The 16864-nt window shown below is 37.7% G+C and overlaps 1 protein-coding gene across 1 annotated transcript in view; it reads left to right on the forward strand.

Annotated features, from left to right (window-relative positions):
• The window catches only part of GMPS (guanosine monophosphate synthase), a 67945-nt gene extending 51412 nt beyond the window's left edge, over positions 1 to 16533 (forward strand). Inside the window, exons 13-16 of the mRNA XM_081828340.1 lie at positions 4205 to 4320; positions 8502 to 8632; positions 9604 to 9776; positions 11370 to 16533. Coding sequence (XP_081684466.1) covers positions 4205 to 4320; positions 8502 to 8632; positions 9604 to 9776; positions 11370 to 11471 — 522 coding nt within the window. The 3' untranslated portion in view covers positions 11472 to 16533. The remainder of the gene's footprint in view (positions 1 to 4204; positions 4321 to 8501; positions 8633 to 9603; positions 9777 to 11369) is intronic.
• The last annotated feature ends 331 nt before the right edge of the window (positions 16534 to 16864 follow it).

Here is a 16864-nt window from a genome sequence, read left to right on the forward strand (position 1 = left end):
TTCATTTTGAAATTTATGCTATGATACTTACAGGCAGATATTCTCCTACTACATAAAAATAGAAGAACAGATAAGTTATTTGATTTGTAAAAGTTTTTCCAGTCCTAAGTAGATCTCTTACAGAGGACTTCCAACTCTATACTAACTCCTGCTAGGTGGGAAGTTGAATTAGTTCCCCATTCCCCTCCTTAGATAATTATTATAGGTAATAATGTTAGATGAATAGGTGTTTGAGGCAATTTGTTAGATGAATGACTTCTTTAAAAATGAAGCTTATTCAGGCTCCACTACTTTTACCATCAAAGTAAAAGTTTCTTTTGTTGTTAGATATCTTACTTTATTCTAGTCTTTTATGCTTTTGAAGGTGAGACCCTTGGAAGCCCAGAAAAAAAATCATAATTAGTGGTTAGTATAGCGATGAAACTTATTTTCTAAATACCAAAATAAACCAAAATTATAAAATTAAAACCAAAAATATAAAAAAAAAATTCAGTACATTTAGGATAATTTTCCCTCTGCCTATTCTCCAGTTGTATTGTATGTGTCCTTCCAGAAACACTAATTTTAAAAAGAAAAGAAAAGGAATTATAGATGTGTATTGTCATCTTTTTCCTTTAAACTTGATGACATGAATTTCTTATCTTTGCGTGCCATTACAAGTAGATTATTCTTAACTACTGCCTTGTATTCCATGTATGGTTATACCATAGTTTAATCATTTCCCTACCAGTGGACATTTAAACTATTTCAGCTTTTCACTATTATAGGCATTTCAGCAAGTAATATCTTATTCTTCAAGCAGTTATTCATGCTTCTGTAAGATCATGTCCTAAATTAGGAACATGTACACTTTAAACTTTGATAGATACTATCAAATTAGCATTCATATAGTCTGAATTCTCATATTCTCAGTATAGTGGCTGGTAGGTAGTTAGCTAATGAATCTTTTTAAATTGCTTATTTTAGTTTAACTTTGTTTTTGTTTAATTTTTTAAGCAAATCACTTGGGTTAAAAAGGACAAAGGAGGGGCATCTGGTGGTGCAGTTGGTTAAGCATCCTACTCTTGGTTTCAGCTCAGGTCATGATCTCTGGGTCATGAGATCGAGCCCTGTGTTGGGCACTGCACTCAGCGAAGAGTCTACTTGAGATTCTTTCTCCCTCTGCTCTTCCTGCTTGTGCTCTCTCTCTCTCTCAAATAAATAAGTCTTTAAAAAAAATAAAAAGGACAAAGGGAAAGGGAATCAATATTATGTTTTATTCTTTTGTTTTTAAGTTAACTTTCAGTGGTTCATTTTTAAAGAAATTTATAGTAAATGTTTATGAAATTATTTTTATCTCTGACTTAAGAATACTTAAGAATATCCACCTAATAAACATGGGTAGATCTTTTTTCATTTTAATAGTTGTGTGTGTGTGTGTGTGTATAATTGACACACAATGTTACGTTATTTTCAAATGTACAGCATAGTGATTCAATTTCTCTATATGTTATACTATGCTTGTTACCACAGGTGTGTAGCTATCATCTGTCACCATATATCCCTATTATAAAATCATTGACTGTATTCCCTATGTTGTGGCTATTATTCCTGTGACTTAGTTAACTTCTAACTGGAAGCTTGTATCTCTCCCCCTTCACCCATTTTGCCCATCCTCCCACCCCCCTTTCCTCTGATAATCATCAGTTTATTCCTGTATTCATAGGTCTGATTCAGCTGTTTATTTGGTTTTTAGGTTTCATATATGAGTGAAATCATACGGTATTTGTCTTTCTCAGTCAGACTTACTTCACTTAGCATAATATCCTCTAGGTCTATCCATGTTTTGCAAATGGCAAAACAAAACAAAACAAAAATCTCATCCTTTTTTATGGCTGCATAATATTTTCTCTCTGTGTGTACGTGTGTACATATCACATCTTCCTTATCCATTCATCTGTTGATGGACATACTTTGGTTATTGTAAATAATGCTGCAGTAAACATAGAGGTGCATGTATCTTTTTGACTTAATCTCTCTTTTTTTTTTAAGATTTTATTTATTTATTTGAGAGAGAGAATGAGATAGAGAGAGCATGAGAGGGGGGAGGGTCAGAGGGAGAAGCAGATTCCCTGCTGAGCAGGGAGCCCGATGCGGGACTCGATCCCGGGACTCCAGGATCATGACCTGAGCTGAAGGCAGTCACCTAACCAACTGAGCCACCCAGGCGCCCTCGACTTAATCTCTTCATTTTCATTGGGTATATACCCATTAGTAGAATTACAGAATTATTGAATCATATGGCATTTCTATTTTTAATTTTTTGAGAAACTGTTTTCCACAGTTGCTGTACATTCCCACCAACAGTACACCAGGGTTCCTTTTTCTCCACATCCTTACCAACACTTATTTCTTGTCTTTTTGATACTAGCCATTCTAACAGGTATAAGGGGATATCTCATTGTGGTTTTGATTTGCATTTCCCTGATGAATAGTGATGTTGAGCCTCTTTTTATGAGTCTTTTAGCCATCTGTAGGTCTTCTTTGAAATAATATCTATTGAGGTCCTCTGTCCGTTTTTTAATTGGAGTGTTTGGGTTTTTGGTGTTGTGTGTGAGTTCTTCACATATTTTGGATATTAAACCCTTATTGGATATATCATTTGCAAATATCTTCTCCCATTCAGTAGGTTACCTTTTGGTTTTGTCGATGGTTTCCTTCACTGTGGAAAAACTTTATTTCAGTGTAGTCCCAATAGTTTATTTTTGCTTTTGTTTCCCTTGCCTCAGACATATCTAGAAAAATGTTTACTATGGCTAATACCAGAGAAATTACTGCCTGTGTTCTCTTCTAGGATTTTTGTGGTTTCAGGTCTCACATTTAGATCTTTAATCCATTTTGAGTTTAATTTTGTGAATGGTGTTAGAAAGTGGTCCAGTTTTATTCTTTTACATGTAGGTGTCCAGCTATACAATGGTTCCCCATTGTATATTCTTGCCTCCTTCGTCATAGATTAATTGATCATGTAAGTGTGGGTTTATTTCTGGGCTCTCTACTCTGTTCCACTGATCTATGTGTCTGTTTTTGTGCCAGTATCATACTGTTTTGATTACTATGGCCTTATAGTTTATCTTGAAATCTGTAATTGTAATACCTTAGCTTTGTTCTTCTTTCTCAAGATTGCTTTGGCTATCCAGGGTCTTTTGTGGTTCTGTACAGATTTTAGTATTATTTGTTATAGTGAAAAATGCTGGTGGTATTTTGATAAGGATTTCATTGAATGTGTAGATTGCTTTGGGTAGTATGGACATTTTACAATAGTAATTCCTCTAATCCATGAGCACAGAATTATATCTTTCCATTTGTTTATGTCCTCTTCAGTTTCTTTCATCAGCGTTTTATAGTTCTCAGAGTTACAGGTCTTGTACTTCTTGGTTAAGTTTATCTCTAGGTATGTAATTCTTTCTGGTACAATTGTAAATGGTATTCTTAATTTCTCTTTCTGCTATTTCATTGTAAGTGTATAGAAATGCTACTGATTTCTGGGTATTCATTTTGTATCCTGCAACTTTACTGAATTCATTTATTACTTCTAGTAGTTTTTTGGTGGAGTCCTTAGGATTTCCTATGTGTAGCATCACGTTGTCTTCAAATAGTGACAGCTTAACTTCTTTACCACTATTGATAGCTCTTATTTTTTTTCTTCTCCGATTGCTGTAGTCAGGACTTCCAGTACTACATTGAATAAAAGTGGCAGGAGTGGACATCCTTGTCTTGTTCCTGCTCTCAGAGGAAAAGCTCTCACTTTTCACCATTGAGCATGATGTTAGCTGTGGGTTTTTCATATATAGCCTTTATTATGTTGAGGTAAAACATGGGCAGGTCTTGTCTGCCAAATTAGGTGTACTGGCTATATACATTTGTGCAGATGCTTGGAATGAAATCCCAGTGGGCCTCTGGCATGTGTTGAATAAAATTTTAAAATTTCCACAACACTTTGTGTCTGAACTGATTTAGATAGAATTTAATATGGGATTTTAATTTAGGGTTTATATCATTAGAGAAATATTTGTATATACTTTTATTCAAACATGTTTTTGTTTAAAAAAAACAAAGAAATTATTAATGGTGTTACCATGCATGGAATATTTTCCAGTCCATCTTTTGGCTTTTATAAAACCATTAAAAATTATTGACTTTTTTTTTTTTTTTTTTTTTTTTTTAGGGTGACTGTCGTTCCTATAGTTATGTGTGTGGCATCTCCAGTAAAGATGAGCCTGACTGGGAATCTCTTATTTTCCTGGCTAGACTTATACCTCGCATGTGTCACAACATTAACAGGTATGTTCTGCAGGGGACAAGGGGTGAGGTGAAACGGAAGGGTGTATTTTTTAAGATCTTCCCACTTTTGAGAGACCAAAGACTCAAAACTATAGATACAGGCATGCACATAGGTAACAATTGAGCAGATACTTAATAATACCTTGTGTTTTGTTCCTTCATCACAGTGCCATCATCTGCTTATTAAAAAACTTTTTGCTCTTGTTTAAACAAAAAATAGGAAGGATTTTTCTTATTAAGTATTAAATATTAAAGGCACTTTTAAAACTTGTCTTCCAAATTAGGAGCTTATGCTAGCTGTTGGTTTTATGGTAATATATTTTCTTCCAGGATTTCTTCTACTGGAAGGAATATGTATGAGTTATAGAATTACCAATAGAGACTTGGTTAATTTAGTAATAATCCCAGGAGAAATCACAGAAAAGAAATAGGCATATGCCAGATATCATTAAAATAACTACATGTAGGATTTATTTTGAATTTATTTTTTTCAGATCCAGTTTTTCTTTCACTTGCATGGTAATTCTAATGTTGGATATATCAACAACTGATTTATAATCTTTGTGTAATGGTCCATTGCAGTGTCCCATATAGAGTTCAAAAAAATCTACCAGATTGCTGATTAGATGTTCTAGTTTCACCATTGTCTACTCTTTTTTCATTTTCTTCATGAGTATTAAGCAATTAACAACCAAAAAGAATTACTTGAGGTTTCAGTTTACTCAAGTTTGCTGCAGGAATTAGGAACCTACCTATTGGTGTTCACCCAGGAATATGTGTATAGTTCTAGAACTGCCTGTTGATATGTCCTTTGAGACAAGGAGTCAGAGGGAAGCCAGTTTTTTACTGGTGGGAACATGCACACTAAAAGGCTAATATTACTACGGTGATGAATGTAAGGCCTGCAGATAGAGAAGCACCATCAATATACTGAAAAGAGTGAATTATTAATAAATAATGGTAAATTTGTAATCACCTATTTTGAATGGAGATAATTGCCTTGGTTAAAATAATGGTTCATTATCTATCTTCTAGAGAATGCTTAATGTCTAAATAAACTTTTTAGTCATACAGAACATTCCCTTTCCCTAAGTTTGACTCAACTGCTTCTGTTTTTCATTTCACAACATTATTACAGTTCCATCTCCCTCTCTCTTTTTCTTTTGCCACAGGTCCCTCACCATTGCTTAAGCTTTCTCTGTCCTCTTATATGCTGGTTTCTCTGCCTGTTTTCTTTCTTTTTTTTTTTTTAAAGATTTTATTTATTTATTTGAGACAGAGAGAATGAGAGACAGAGAGCATGAGAGGGAGGAGGGTCAGAGGGAGAAGCAGACTCCCCGCCGAGCAGGGAGCCCGATGCAGGACTCGATCCTGGGACTCCAGGATCATGACCTGAGCCGAAGGCAGTCGCTTAACCAACTGAGCCACCCAGGCGCCCCTCTGCCTGTTTTCTTTTTCCCTCATTTGCTCCTCCCTCCTTTCCCGAATGTCCCTCCCCCCTGCAAAAAAAATAAAGTCTAACAACCAACAAACAAAAAATAGATTTTTTTTTTTTTAAAGATTTTTTATTTATTTATCTGAGAGAGAGAGAATGAGAGACAGAGAGCATGAGAGGGAGGAGGGTCAGAGGGAGAAGCAGACTCCCCGCTGAGCAGGGAGCCCGATGCGGGACTCGATCCTGGGACTCCAGGATCATGACCTGAGCTGAAGGCAGTCGCTTAACCAAATGAGCCACCCAGGCGCCCAAAAAATAGATTTTTAAAATACTAACCTAGCAAGCCCTTAAGAGTCTTGGTGAATTTTAGATTTCCTTACCAGGGTCTGTTTTGGGAATTGGAATTTAAACAGTTAAAACATTTTTTTCTATTTTTGCCAAATTTTTTCTTAATTTGCATTGTGGACTCTTTGTATAGAGAGTGTCTGCTCCAGTTTTACTGTCCTGTACAATGTGAAAGAGTACTTATTCCTGTACATTCTAGGAACACTCTTATTTGTAAGAAATAAGACAAAAAGAGCGAGTTCACGGCATTCTTTTTCCTAGTTGATTTTTCCTCGAAGGATCATTTATGAACTCTAGGGACTGTATTGTTTAGTAGAAGTGTGGTATTTGAGGGACACCTGGGTGGCTCAGTCGGTTAAGCGGCTGCCTTTGGCTCAGGTCATGGTCCCAGGGTCCTGGGATCAAGTCCCACATCAGGCTCCCTGCTTGGCAGGAAGCCTGCTCTCCCTCTCCCACTCCTGCTGCTTGTGCTCCTGCTCTCACTATCTCTGTCTCTGTCAAATAAATAGATAACATCTTTGAGGAAAAAAAAAAATGCAACTGATTAAAAAAAAAAAAAAGAAGTGTGGTATTTGATACATGGGAAAAAACTTGCTATATATATGTTTGGGAGGAGGCAATGAATTAGTTGGTGGTAGTTTGGTTTTGATCTGATGCTGTTTTCTTCTGTATGTTTTTATTCCAAGTACATATTAAGAAAAAGGAAAAAAGCATTATTAAACTTCACCATGGAAGTTGCCAAGACAGATGTATTTTCTTTGGTTAAGACAGATAGGGCTAGGGAAAGGGGACAGTTGGGAGCTGGTTGGAGTCCAAGTCGGGAGAGGTAGGATGCATTTATACCTATATCCTGACTGCCCCTTGTTTTCTGGGTGAAGGTTGTGGAACAGATCCTCCCAACCAGTGGTAGGATTTCTCTTGAGTTGTAATTATCTGATCCTAATTTCCTCAAGCTGTGTTCTTTTATTAGAGTTACTTTTATTAACGCCTGCAGTGCATCTTCCTATCTTTCAAACAGATGTTTACTTAAAGAAGTAGTGAGTTATTCCTTTTAGGAGCAAATAGTAGGATATCAAGTTCCATTTTGGTAACATTTTTAATAATGGGGAAATGAGAATCAATCTTTGAGATCAGTGTTTTGCAAAGTGAAAAAGAATTTAGTCAAATAAGTTTAGGAAATGCACTGTAGCCTTATCTTCGAGGTTTCTAGTGCATATTAGCATATAGTTTCTGAAGTTCTGGCATAAAACAACCTATTTATTTGTTCAACTCAGTGTTTCCCCAGGCTTATGTATATTTATTTCTTAGGGGTACTGTAACAAATTATCACAAACCAGGACGCTTAAAACAAATTTATTCTCTCGCAGTTCTAGAGGCTAGAAGTCTAAAGTCAGGGTGTTAGCAGGGCCATGCTCTCTATGGCATAAGGCTCTGGGGGAGGATCCTTCCTTGACCCTTCCTAGTTTCTGGCGTTTACTGGCAGTCTTTGGCTTGTGGCAGTATAACTCCAGTCTCTGTTGCCATCTTCACATGGCCCTCTCTATTTTGTCTGTTTCCAAATTTTCCTCTTCTTAGAAGGACACCTTCAAAGATTTTTGCCTACCCTGATCCATTATGACTTTATCTTAACTTGACTACATCTGCAAAGACCCTATTTTCACCTATAGATTCCAGATGGACATGAAGTTTGGGGGATATGTATCAATCCAGTACATCATATGAAAAGAGGATTGTGATAATCACATATATCTTTGTATACTCTGAGATACTATTTTTCCAAAGAATACACTTTCAAGAAGGTACACAAGAACACAGACCCTTCTATAATCTTATATCCTGGGGCACCTGGATGGCTTAGTCAGTTAAGCGTCTGACTCTCGATTTTGGTTCAGGTCATTATCTCAGGGTTGTGAGATCGAGCTCTGTGTTAGACTATTCGCGGGGTGTGGAACCTGCTTAAGATTCTCTCCCTCTGCTCCACCACTGCCCCCCCCCGACATGTGCATGCTCTCTTTCAAAAAAAAGTATATAATCTTATTTTTAAGATTTTATTTGAGAGAGAGTGAGTGAGTATGAGTGGGGGGAGGGGCAGAGGGAGAGGTAGAGGGACAAGCAGACTCTGCACTGAGCATGGAGCGTGATGCAGGGCTCAATCCCAGGACCCTGAGATCATAACCTGAGCCAAAGTCAGATGCCAGAGCCACTCAGGCACCCCTATATATATAATCCTATATCCTGTCTTACCCATGTGGTGATTTGAAGTGGGTAAGAGAGGGGCCTCAGAATTAATGGAAAGAATGGTAGTCTATGTTCCTTGAATTAATGGAAAGAATGGTAGTCTATGTTCCTTGCTTCTTCTACTAAATTGTCATTTCTCTATAATTTTCACCTCCCCTTCTAGAGTTGTCTATATATTTGGCCCACCAGTTAAAGAACCCCCTACAGATGTCACTCCCACTTTCTTGACAACAGGGGTGCTCAGTACTTTACGCCAAGCTGACTTTGAGGCCCATAACATTCTCAGGGAGTCTGGTAAGTTGTTCATTTTATTACTACATGCTCTAACTAGAATTTTGAAATGTGGCGTTATGATTGCTAATTAGGAGGATGCAAGTTTGAGTTTTTAGATGCTTTTATTTTTATTATTCATTAATTATTTATTTTATTTATTATTCATTCATTATTTATTCATTCAGTTCTATGATACTGCCTGCCATACAAAATTTTTCACCTTTATGGTCATTTGTGGATATGTACATGTAAGCAAAAATTTGAGTTGCCTGACTCCTATTGTTCCCAGCTGAGGTTATACAAGGTGATATTCTTTTTGCTCACTCTTAAGTGTCCTTTTTGTAGTCTATTTAGTAGCATGTTTTTTGCATTTCTGTGCTTATTTCTGATTTTACTGTTTGAAATGTCCCCCAGTCATAGGGCTGAGGTGCTTGGGTTTCTGAGCACAGGAAGGCTGTCATGTGCCTTATGGAGAAAGTATGTGGGTTAGATAAGCTTTATTTATGTATGAATTATAGTGCTGTTGCCTATAATAGTGCTGTTGCCTATAATTCAGTGTTAATGAATCCAGAATAAAAAAGGTGTCCTTAAACAGAAACATACATAAAACAAGGTTACGTATTGACTGGTTGATGAAAATGTTGTGACCAGAGGCTTGCAGGAATCTCTTTATTTCTTGTAGGGACAGTGGTTTACAATTTGCTAATTCAGTGTTTATAGTATAGACCATAACTACCTTGAGTAACAAGAATGGACTTATATATATATTGCATCACTGTAACATCACTGCAATCATCAAATTCTACTGTTTGTATTTGTGGTTGAGTTTAGTTATAGATACGACAGTAGTTGGAAACAATGCATGATGACAGTCTTAACTGGTATGTTTATGTATGTGATTTTAGATATTATCTGGGAGGATTTAATGGGACTGGGTTAGAGTGCTTTTTCCATGGCGTGATCATTGGGTTCTACGTGTTTACTTTTTCTAGGGTATGCTGGGAAAATTAGCCAGATGCCAGTGATTTTGACACCATTGCATTTTGATCGGGACCCACTTCAGAAGCAGCCTTCATGCCAGAGATCTGTGGTTATTCGAACCTTTATTACTAGTGATTTCATGACTGGTATACCTGCAACACCTGGCAATGAAATCCCTGTAGAGGTAACTTACATATTTTTCTCATGTACATTTTTAATATCTCCTACATTTTATAATATGGTGACTGGAATAGACTATGACAAAATTGATATTTCTGGGGTTGGTTTTCTGTTTGTAAGATTGGCTTTTTTATTTTATTTTTTAAAGATTTATTAGCATGCGTGTGCGTGGGATGGGGGGCAGAGGGAGGGAGAGAGGGCCAGACTCCCCACTAAGCATAGAGCCTGAAAGGGGTGTGTGTGTGGGCGGGGCTCTAGGCAGAGCTCCATCCCATGACCCTGAGATCCTGACCTGAGCCAAAATCAAGAGTCAGACACTTAACAGACTGAGTCACCCAGGCACCGCTAGGCTTTTATTGTTTTTTTTTAATCTCCACATAATTGATTAAATAAAGCACTGGGTGTTATAGTCAACTAATGAACCATTGAACATTATATTAAAAACTAATGATGTACTATAACTTGGCTAATTGAATTTAAATTAAAAAAATAATTATTGTAGTTTTCTAGAAAAGATCTTAAATTTATTATACCCCTCCAGATGTCTGATTACTATGTGGAGTAACCACCTCTAATCTTGCCAACCTCTACTTTATAAATAGTATTTTCCAAATAAAGGAGAAAACCCTGGTAGTGAAGAAGAGTTTATTAGAAATATGGATGAGATTTGATACCATGATGGCTAGACACCCATGAATTGCTTAATGCTCTGCCTACTACCAACTATTTTTTTTTTTTTAAGATTTTATTTATTTGAGAACAGAGCGAGAGAGAGCATGAGTGGGGGGGAGGGGCAGAGGGAGAGGGAGAAGCAGGCTCTCCACTGAGCAGGTAGCCCAATGTAGGGCTCCATCCCAGGACCCTGGGATCATGACGTGAGCTAAAGGCAGATGCTTAACCGACAGCCACCCAGGCGCTCTGACTACCAGCTATTTTTGATCACCATCTCCCTCTCCTGTTCTCTCTCCCCTGGAGTGTTCCAGAGCAGCTATTTGCATAGTAGCAAATGAAATCAAAGTGAGACTTTATTAGGTGGACCTCTGCTCTGTACTCTAATGCAAGGCTCTGGTTATAGCTAGATAGCTAGGTTGGGGATTGTGGCTTAGAGTTTGTTTCCCCTTAGGCTCAAATTTGCCAAATCTCTGTCCATTCAAGTGACCAGGCCTTCTTCTCCTCGTGTACACTTGGTAGTGGTTGTTATTACAGTGCATTATGTGCCACTGCGCTGGCCGTGGACTTGTACGTTTCAGCCACAGAATATATGTGAAGCATTGGCTTTTAATATATAGTATCACATGCTTGGATGTCACAGCAATTTCAAATTGCTATAAATGTTTCTAAACACTTGTTAGGACAAACATAATTTGCAGACTGGCAACTGTTTGCAGACTACGCTTTGAGTAGTACTGAGTTAATTCACTTAAATCTATAGAAGGAAATTAGGTTCACTACATAAAATTAATCAGAGACCATACTATATACACAGAAGAGAATAATAAAAGTAGATCGCATTTTAATTATAAATGCAAGCCTTCTAAGTATGTTGGACATGCGCTGGATCCTGGCTCTTCTATTTATGATCTTTGTTTTATAACAGGTGGTGTTAAAGATGGTCACTGAGATTAAGAAGATTCCTGGTATTTCTCGAATTATGTATGACTTAACATCAAAGCCCCCAGGAACTACCGAGTGGGAGTAATAAACTTCTTGTTCTATTAAAGTATTGTGTTCAGTTTAAATTGATTAGAAACCATTCCCAGTATTGACATGTGGTACTGTGAAAAGAGTTACTGGAGCGGCTGCATCACATCTGAGTTCTCTACAGCAAAAATCTGTGGCCTGAGAGCTGAGTCGGGGATCACTAAAAGGGACTGAAGTGTTTGTACGGGTATAATCAAAGCACCATTGCCTACACGTATCAGACAGATTGGCACTGCTTTTGCCTTTGCCTCACTTGTTCTTTATGTATAAACTTACTGTTGCTATTAATGTCTCTGTCAATGAAGATATATGAAGGTGGGTGAGTTTGGGGGTAGTAATAGGCTTCTGTCCCCTTGCCAGTTTCTAAGAGCTGTTAGAAAACACACGTTATTTACCAGTGTGACTTAGTATGTATGTCTTTCAGAGAATCTGAATTTGCTTATAAGTAACCTTACTCCTCCAAAGGTGGGGGTGAGGGATGAACGTACCAGATAAGGTGTAGGTGGGCTGTTCCAACCCTTTTGCAGGACACTGGAGCTATCAAATGTAAGCTCCCTTAAGATGGAAAACACCAGGAATTTGTTGAAGTACTTTAGAATATTATGACATTGCAGCCATGGGAGAAAGAAGCTACGAATGGTCTTGGTTTAAAATGTTTTCAAATCCTGTTCCACATAGATGCCATGGTGTTCACTGTCAGCCTGTTCATTAGTGAGGAGCTTTATCCCCCCACCACCCACCCATGTTGCCAGCTCCCAAAGCCTTGTGAGGAAGTTTCTGTTCTCTTTCCCGGAAGAGGCTGTCTCTGGTGTAGCATAAAGTCAGAGTTTTGATCTCATTTGGTCAGAGGGCCAGCTCTGAGACCACAGAAACCATTACACATGCCCACAGCTTAGACTATCTAGTAAAGAGTTGTAAAATGAACTCTTAGATGTAATCTGTAGGCAGGTTTATTACCCACTGTTCAGAAGACTGTAACTAGTCTTGGTCCATGCAAGATATTGCCACACCTTGTAATCCTCTATCATTTGTAAGATTCAAGAACTTGTATAGGACTCCTTGCCATTGCCACTGGTGTCTACCAGATCCTTTATAACATTCGTATAAGCACTATAAAAATAGTACTAGACTTAAATTCTATAACCATTTCTCAATATTTTAGCTGTTGTTACTATTTAAGAACATTAAAGAGTTTTTCCTTTTTTTTTTTTAATTGAGGTGTAATTGACCTATAGCAGATTAGTTTCTGGTGTCATGTTTTTCTCATGCCTCTTATGCATGTTTTTCTCATGCCTTCTCATGCCTTTCTCAGGTTGCTGCCTCTTATTTTCAAGATCCTTTGTATTAATCAAGTACAAAATTTTGTTTGGGATTCAGTACTAGGTAAATGGTAAAATCATGCATGGCAGAAGTCTACTTTTTATTCTGGCTGGCCCAGAGGACAAAAAAAACTGTATTGTCAGACCAGCAAGGGAAGAGCTTCTGTCTGTTGTAACGGATATCTGTACCCGAAACAAAGGAGTGTTTGACTTCTACAGAACTTGAAAGGTTCATTTTCTGTCCTGATGATGAGGTATTTGTACTAGCCTTTTGGAAAGAGGATGTGTAAGTGATCTGGCTGTTGGAGTCATGTTATCTTAGAGCTGGAATAGACAACCTCTAAAAGGCTTACAAATATTTACATTTTTGTGAAAAAATTCCTCTTCTAGCAGAAGTTTTCGAGCAAATAGGAAACTAGGAAGAACATATAGTGAGAGTGTTTTCTTTCTCTGTATGTTCTATGGAACACTGCTCCACCGAGCTGATCCTTGTCAAAAGGGTTAGATGGTCATGGAAGTTGGGAAAGTGCTGTTCACTTGTCCTTCTATCTTGGAAAGTCATGGTGTACATTATATTCAAAGCTCTGAGAAATTTTGATGTGAAAAACAGTTGTTAAACTTTCTTAACCTGATGTTTTCCTGATCTTTGTCTGCTAAACTCTTTTTATAATCCTTAATACTGGAAAAAATGGTCTCTCCAAAACACATCCTGACATGATATAGTAAAAAAAAGTTAATTTTTTGGGAATTTTGAAATTCCCTAATATTTTGAACCCCCTCTTCCTTTGCAAAGCACTTTTTGCTTTGTGTCATACAGTATTACTCTGTATCTTCACAGTATGTCATCCAAGCAGCTGAGAAAAGTTAAGATTATAGTCCATTTTACATTAAGAAAACAAGCTCAGCTTAGTAATGGTTACCTAATGAAATTCAGAATGAAATATGATCCTTGGTAGATTATTACTGCATTCCCATCAAATTAAATATATTTTGTTCCTTCATACCGATTAGGAGTAGGTAGGCAGGTCAAAGCATCATTTATTCCCCAAATTGGCAGGCTTGCCTTGAAAAGGTACTTGCCTTTCAAGTACCCAGTTTCACCTTAATGGTGCTATTTTAATCATCACCTGTTTTAGAAATAACATGGCCTGGCATAATTTCGGAAGGTCGGTCTTTAGATGTATCTGGGAGATGGGTTACACTGTTTTTCCATTTTTTGCTGCCCCTTCATCCTGAGGTAGCTGCCTTCATGTAGCCAAACAAGCATCATAAAAGTTTTTTTCTCACTGTTTGGGCTTATCTCCTGATAGCCTATTTTACTGTATAAATGAATCAAATCCCTCAAGAATGAGGGCATTCAGATTAGGTAGGTGGGACTGTCCATCTTCAATGCTTTTGTCCTGACGTTAAACAGCTGTGCGAACGATTAAGTAATTTGTTTCTTTATCTGTAAGATGAGACAGTTGGGTTAAATTTACATCAAATTCAGCCATAAATTTTTCATAAACAACAAGGAAAAGCATAGCAGGAGACAGAATGGAGAAATTGAGGGTTTTTTTTTTTAAGTTCTTTTAACATTAGATATGACCTTACCCCAGTCAAAGGTAAACATCAAAATACAGTGTAAAGTCAAATATTAATTACCTTGTTTTTTGAAGCTGTAATATAGATCCGCAAAATTTGACTACTTGAGAATCTTCTCTTGTGACCATGACACTTGGAAAATATCCATTAATAGAATGAAAAGTCTCCCATAATCAGTTATCTGTAGCTAATTGTTGGCAGAACTGGAGCTAGAATCCAGGCTTTTCTGTTTCTCTCTATTGAAGAGGTAATCCTCTAAGGCCTTTAAAGACAAGGCTTAACAGGAAGTTCTCCTTGTATAGTTGACCCATCAGGGATAAATGTATTTCTAAAGTGTAAATCATGTCCTTACTTACAATAAGTAGTTTCTGTCATGCCCAGTGTTACACCCCTCTTTCTTTTTATTATTCCTCTCCACTACTCTCCATACCCTCCTCCTCTCTCCTACTGTTTCCTGAATTTTCATTGGAATGTGGTAAGGACACACTTTAGCTATTACCTCAATGGGTATTCCTTTCATTGGCCCAAATTCAGAAAGTATTAGGGAACTGAGTATAAGCTGGATCTCTATACCCTTGGAAATTCCCCCCCGCCCTTGTTCTTACTGAGGTAGTTTAGCCGTGCAGGTGATAGAGGGAACCAGGGTATCCGTTTTTTCTTTTTTTTTTTTTTAACCACTGCAGGGCTTTGACAATAGTAACGGTGGTATCCTTGGCTCTTATATTCCTGACCATTTCATTTAATGACAAGTGAAGAGATTCGGAATCCCTCCCCCCCCCCCCAAGAGTGCCAAAATGCCAGGTCTCAAACTTAGTCTTCTGTATTGAAGAGGCCCAGGTATTCTACCCAACTCTGACCTTTTGTCAGTGGTTCTCAACCCTGGATGCTTATTATTACTACCTGAGGAATTAAGTCTGTATAATGTCTAGACCCCACAATCAAGTCAATTAAATTAGAATCTTCGCAGAGCCCAGTTATTGATAGTTTTAAAGATTTTATTTATTTATTTGACAGAGAGAGACACAGCGAGAGAGGGAACACAAGCAGGGGGAGTGGGAGAGGGAGAAGCAGGCTCTCCGCAGAGCAGGGAGCCTGATGCGGGACTCGATCCCAGGACCCTGGGATCATGACCTGAGCTGAAGGCAGTCGCTTAACCAACTGAGCCACCCAGGCGCCCCCAATTATTGATAGTTTTAAATCTCTCCGCTCCAAAGAAATACTACTGAGGAATATACCTGGCCTATCTAGTTACGGCTTAAAATCTTAGTCAAGTCTATGAGAGAAATGATAAGAGGAGGCCACAGATAATGTCTTGCTGAAGACGTCCTAGCTAAAATTACTTCAGAACTAGGGACCAGACTGGAATTGATCCTATGTATACTGTATGGTAGGTCAGACACTCTGAGGGCGTTGGGTCTACAGCTGACGTAAATGTTAACCCTTGCTGAGGTCCATGCAACAACAACCTAGGCGTCTCTCAGCCTCTCCTCACTCCTTTTGCTTTTTGTCACAGAAAAGAAACCCATCCCTATGCTGTAGCCACCTCTCTGAACTTGACTGTAGCTAGATCATGAAACACACTGAGCTCTTCTTACTCCACCAACTGAGAAATCCTTCTGGAGCTGTGTCATTTGGATATAATTTGTCAGCTGGAGAGTACCTACCTGTAACCTACGTTCCCGGAATGAGAATTTTTTGAACAGCCCCATTTTAAGTGACCTATCATTAGTGTCTTTGTTCACTGGTGGATCCCATGGCATCTTTTGACCTTGGTAAGGGCTCCTTGATTAGCAAAATTGGGAGACTTTGGGGAGAGTTTGGCTCTTTCTTGGGTATACGAAGTTCAGTAGCTCTGAAACCTTCTAAGTTGTCCACGAAGCCTGAACCTTAAGTAATCCAAGTGGAGTAATGCCTTTGGAGAATACAGATATTTAAGGTAAGTAATTTTCTGTCTTTGAACCTACTGTGACATTGTTACAACCTTATGGTATTAAATGAAGAAGTGAATGTAACCTTTTGAACAGATTTTTTTATAAAGAAGTATTTTGTTAATTGGAATAAGTAGTATAGTTGTGAAATCACTATGTAATTGTTTATGGTATACTGATACATTCTTGTATGTTGTGGTAATGGCATAAAATAGCTTTGCCAAATCAATATGAATGACTTTAATGCCTTTTGTTTTCAATATACTTCATAAAGGAAAAATGATGACTTTCATAACTTGTCATTAAGCTTCAGTGTTTATGAGAAAGTCAGTGAAGGACAGACGTTACCAGGGTACGGGAAGTAAGAAATTGCATATACTGTCAGACGTTTCTGGATAATAAATTTAATCTGTTTCTCTTCTATATAAGGAAGGGTGTCAGGGTTTTGCTCAGAGTGTAACAGTGGACATGGTAGAAACAAAATATTGGGTAGCTTTTTAAGTGAATAGCTAGAAGGGTGTGTGTATGTGTTTCCAAAATTAAAGTCCTATACACACGCA

Source organism: Leptonychotes weddellii, chromosome 1 (genome assembly GCF_054177405.1).
Source record: "Leptonychotes weddellii isolate Sample4059 chromosome 1, ASM5417740v2, whole genome shotgun sequence".
Lineage (NCBI taxonomy): Eukaryota > Metazoa > Chordata > Mammalia > Carnivora > Phocidae > Leptonychotes > Leptonychotes weddellii.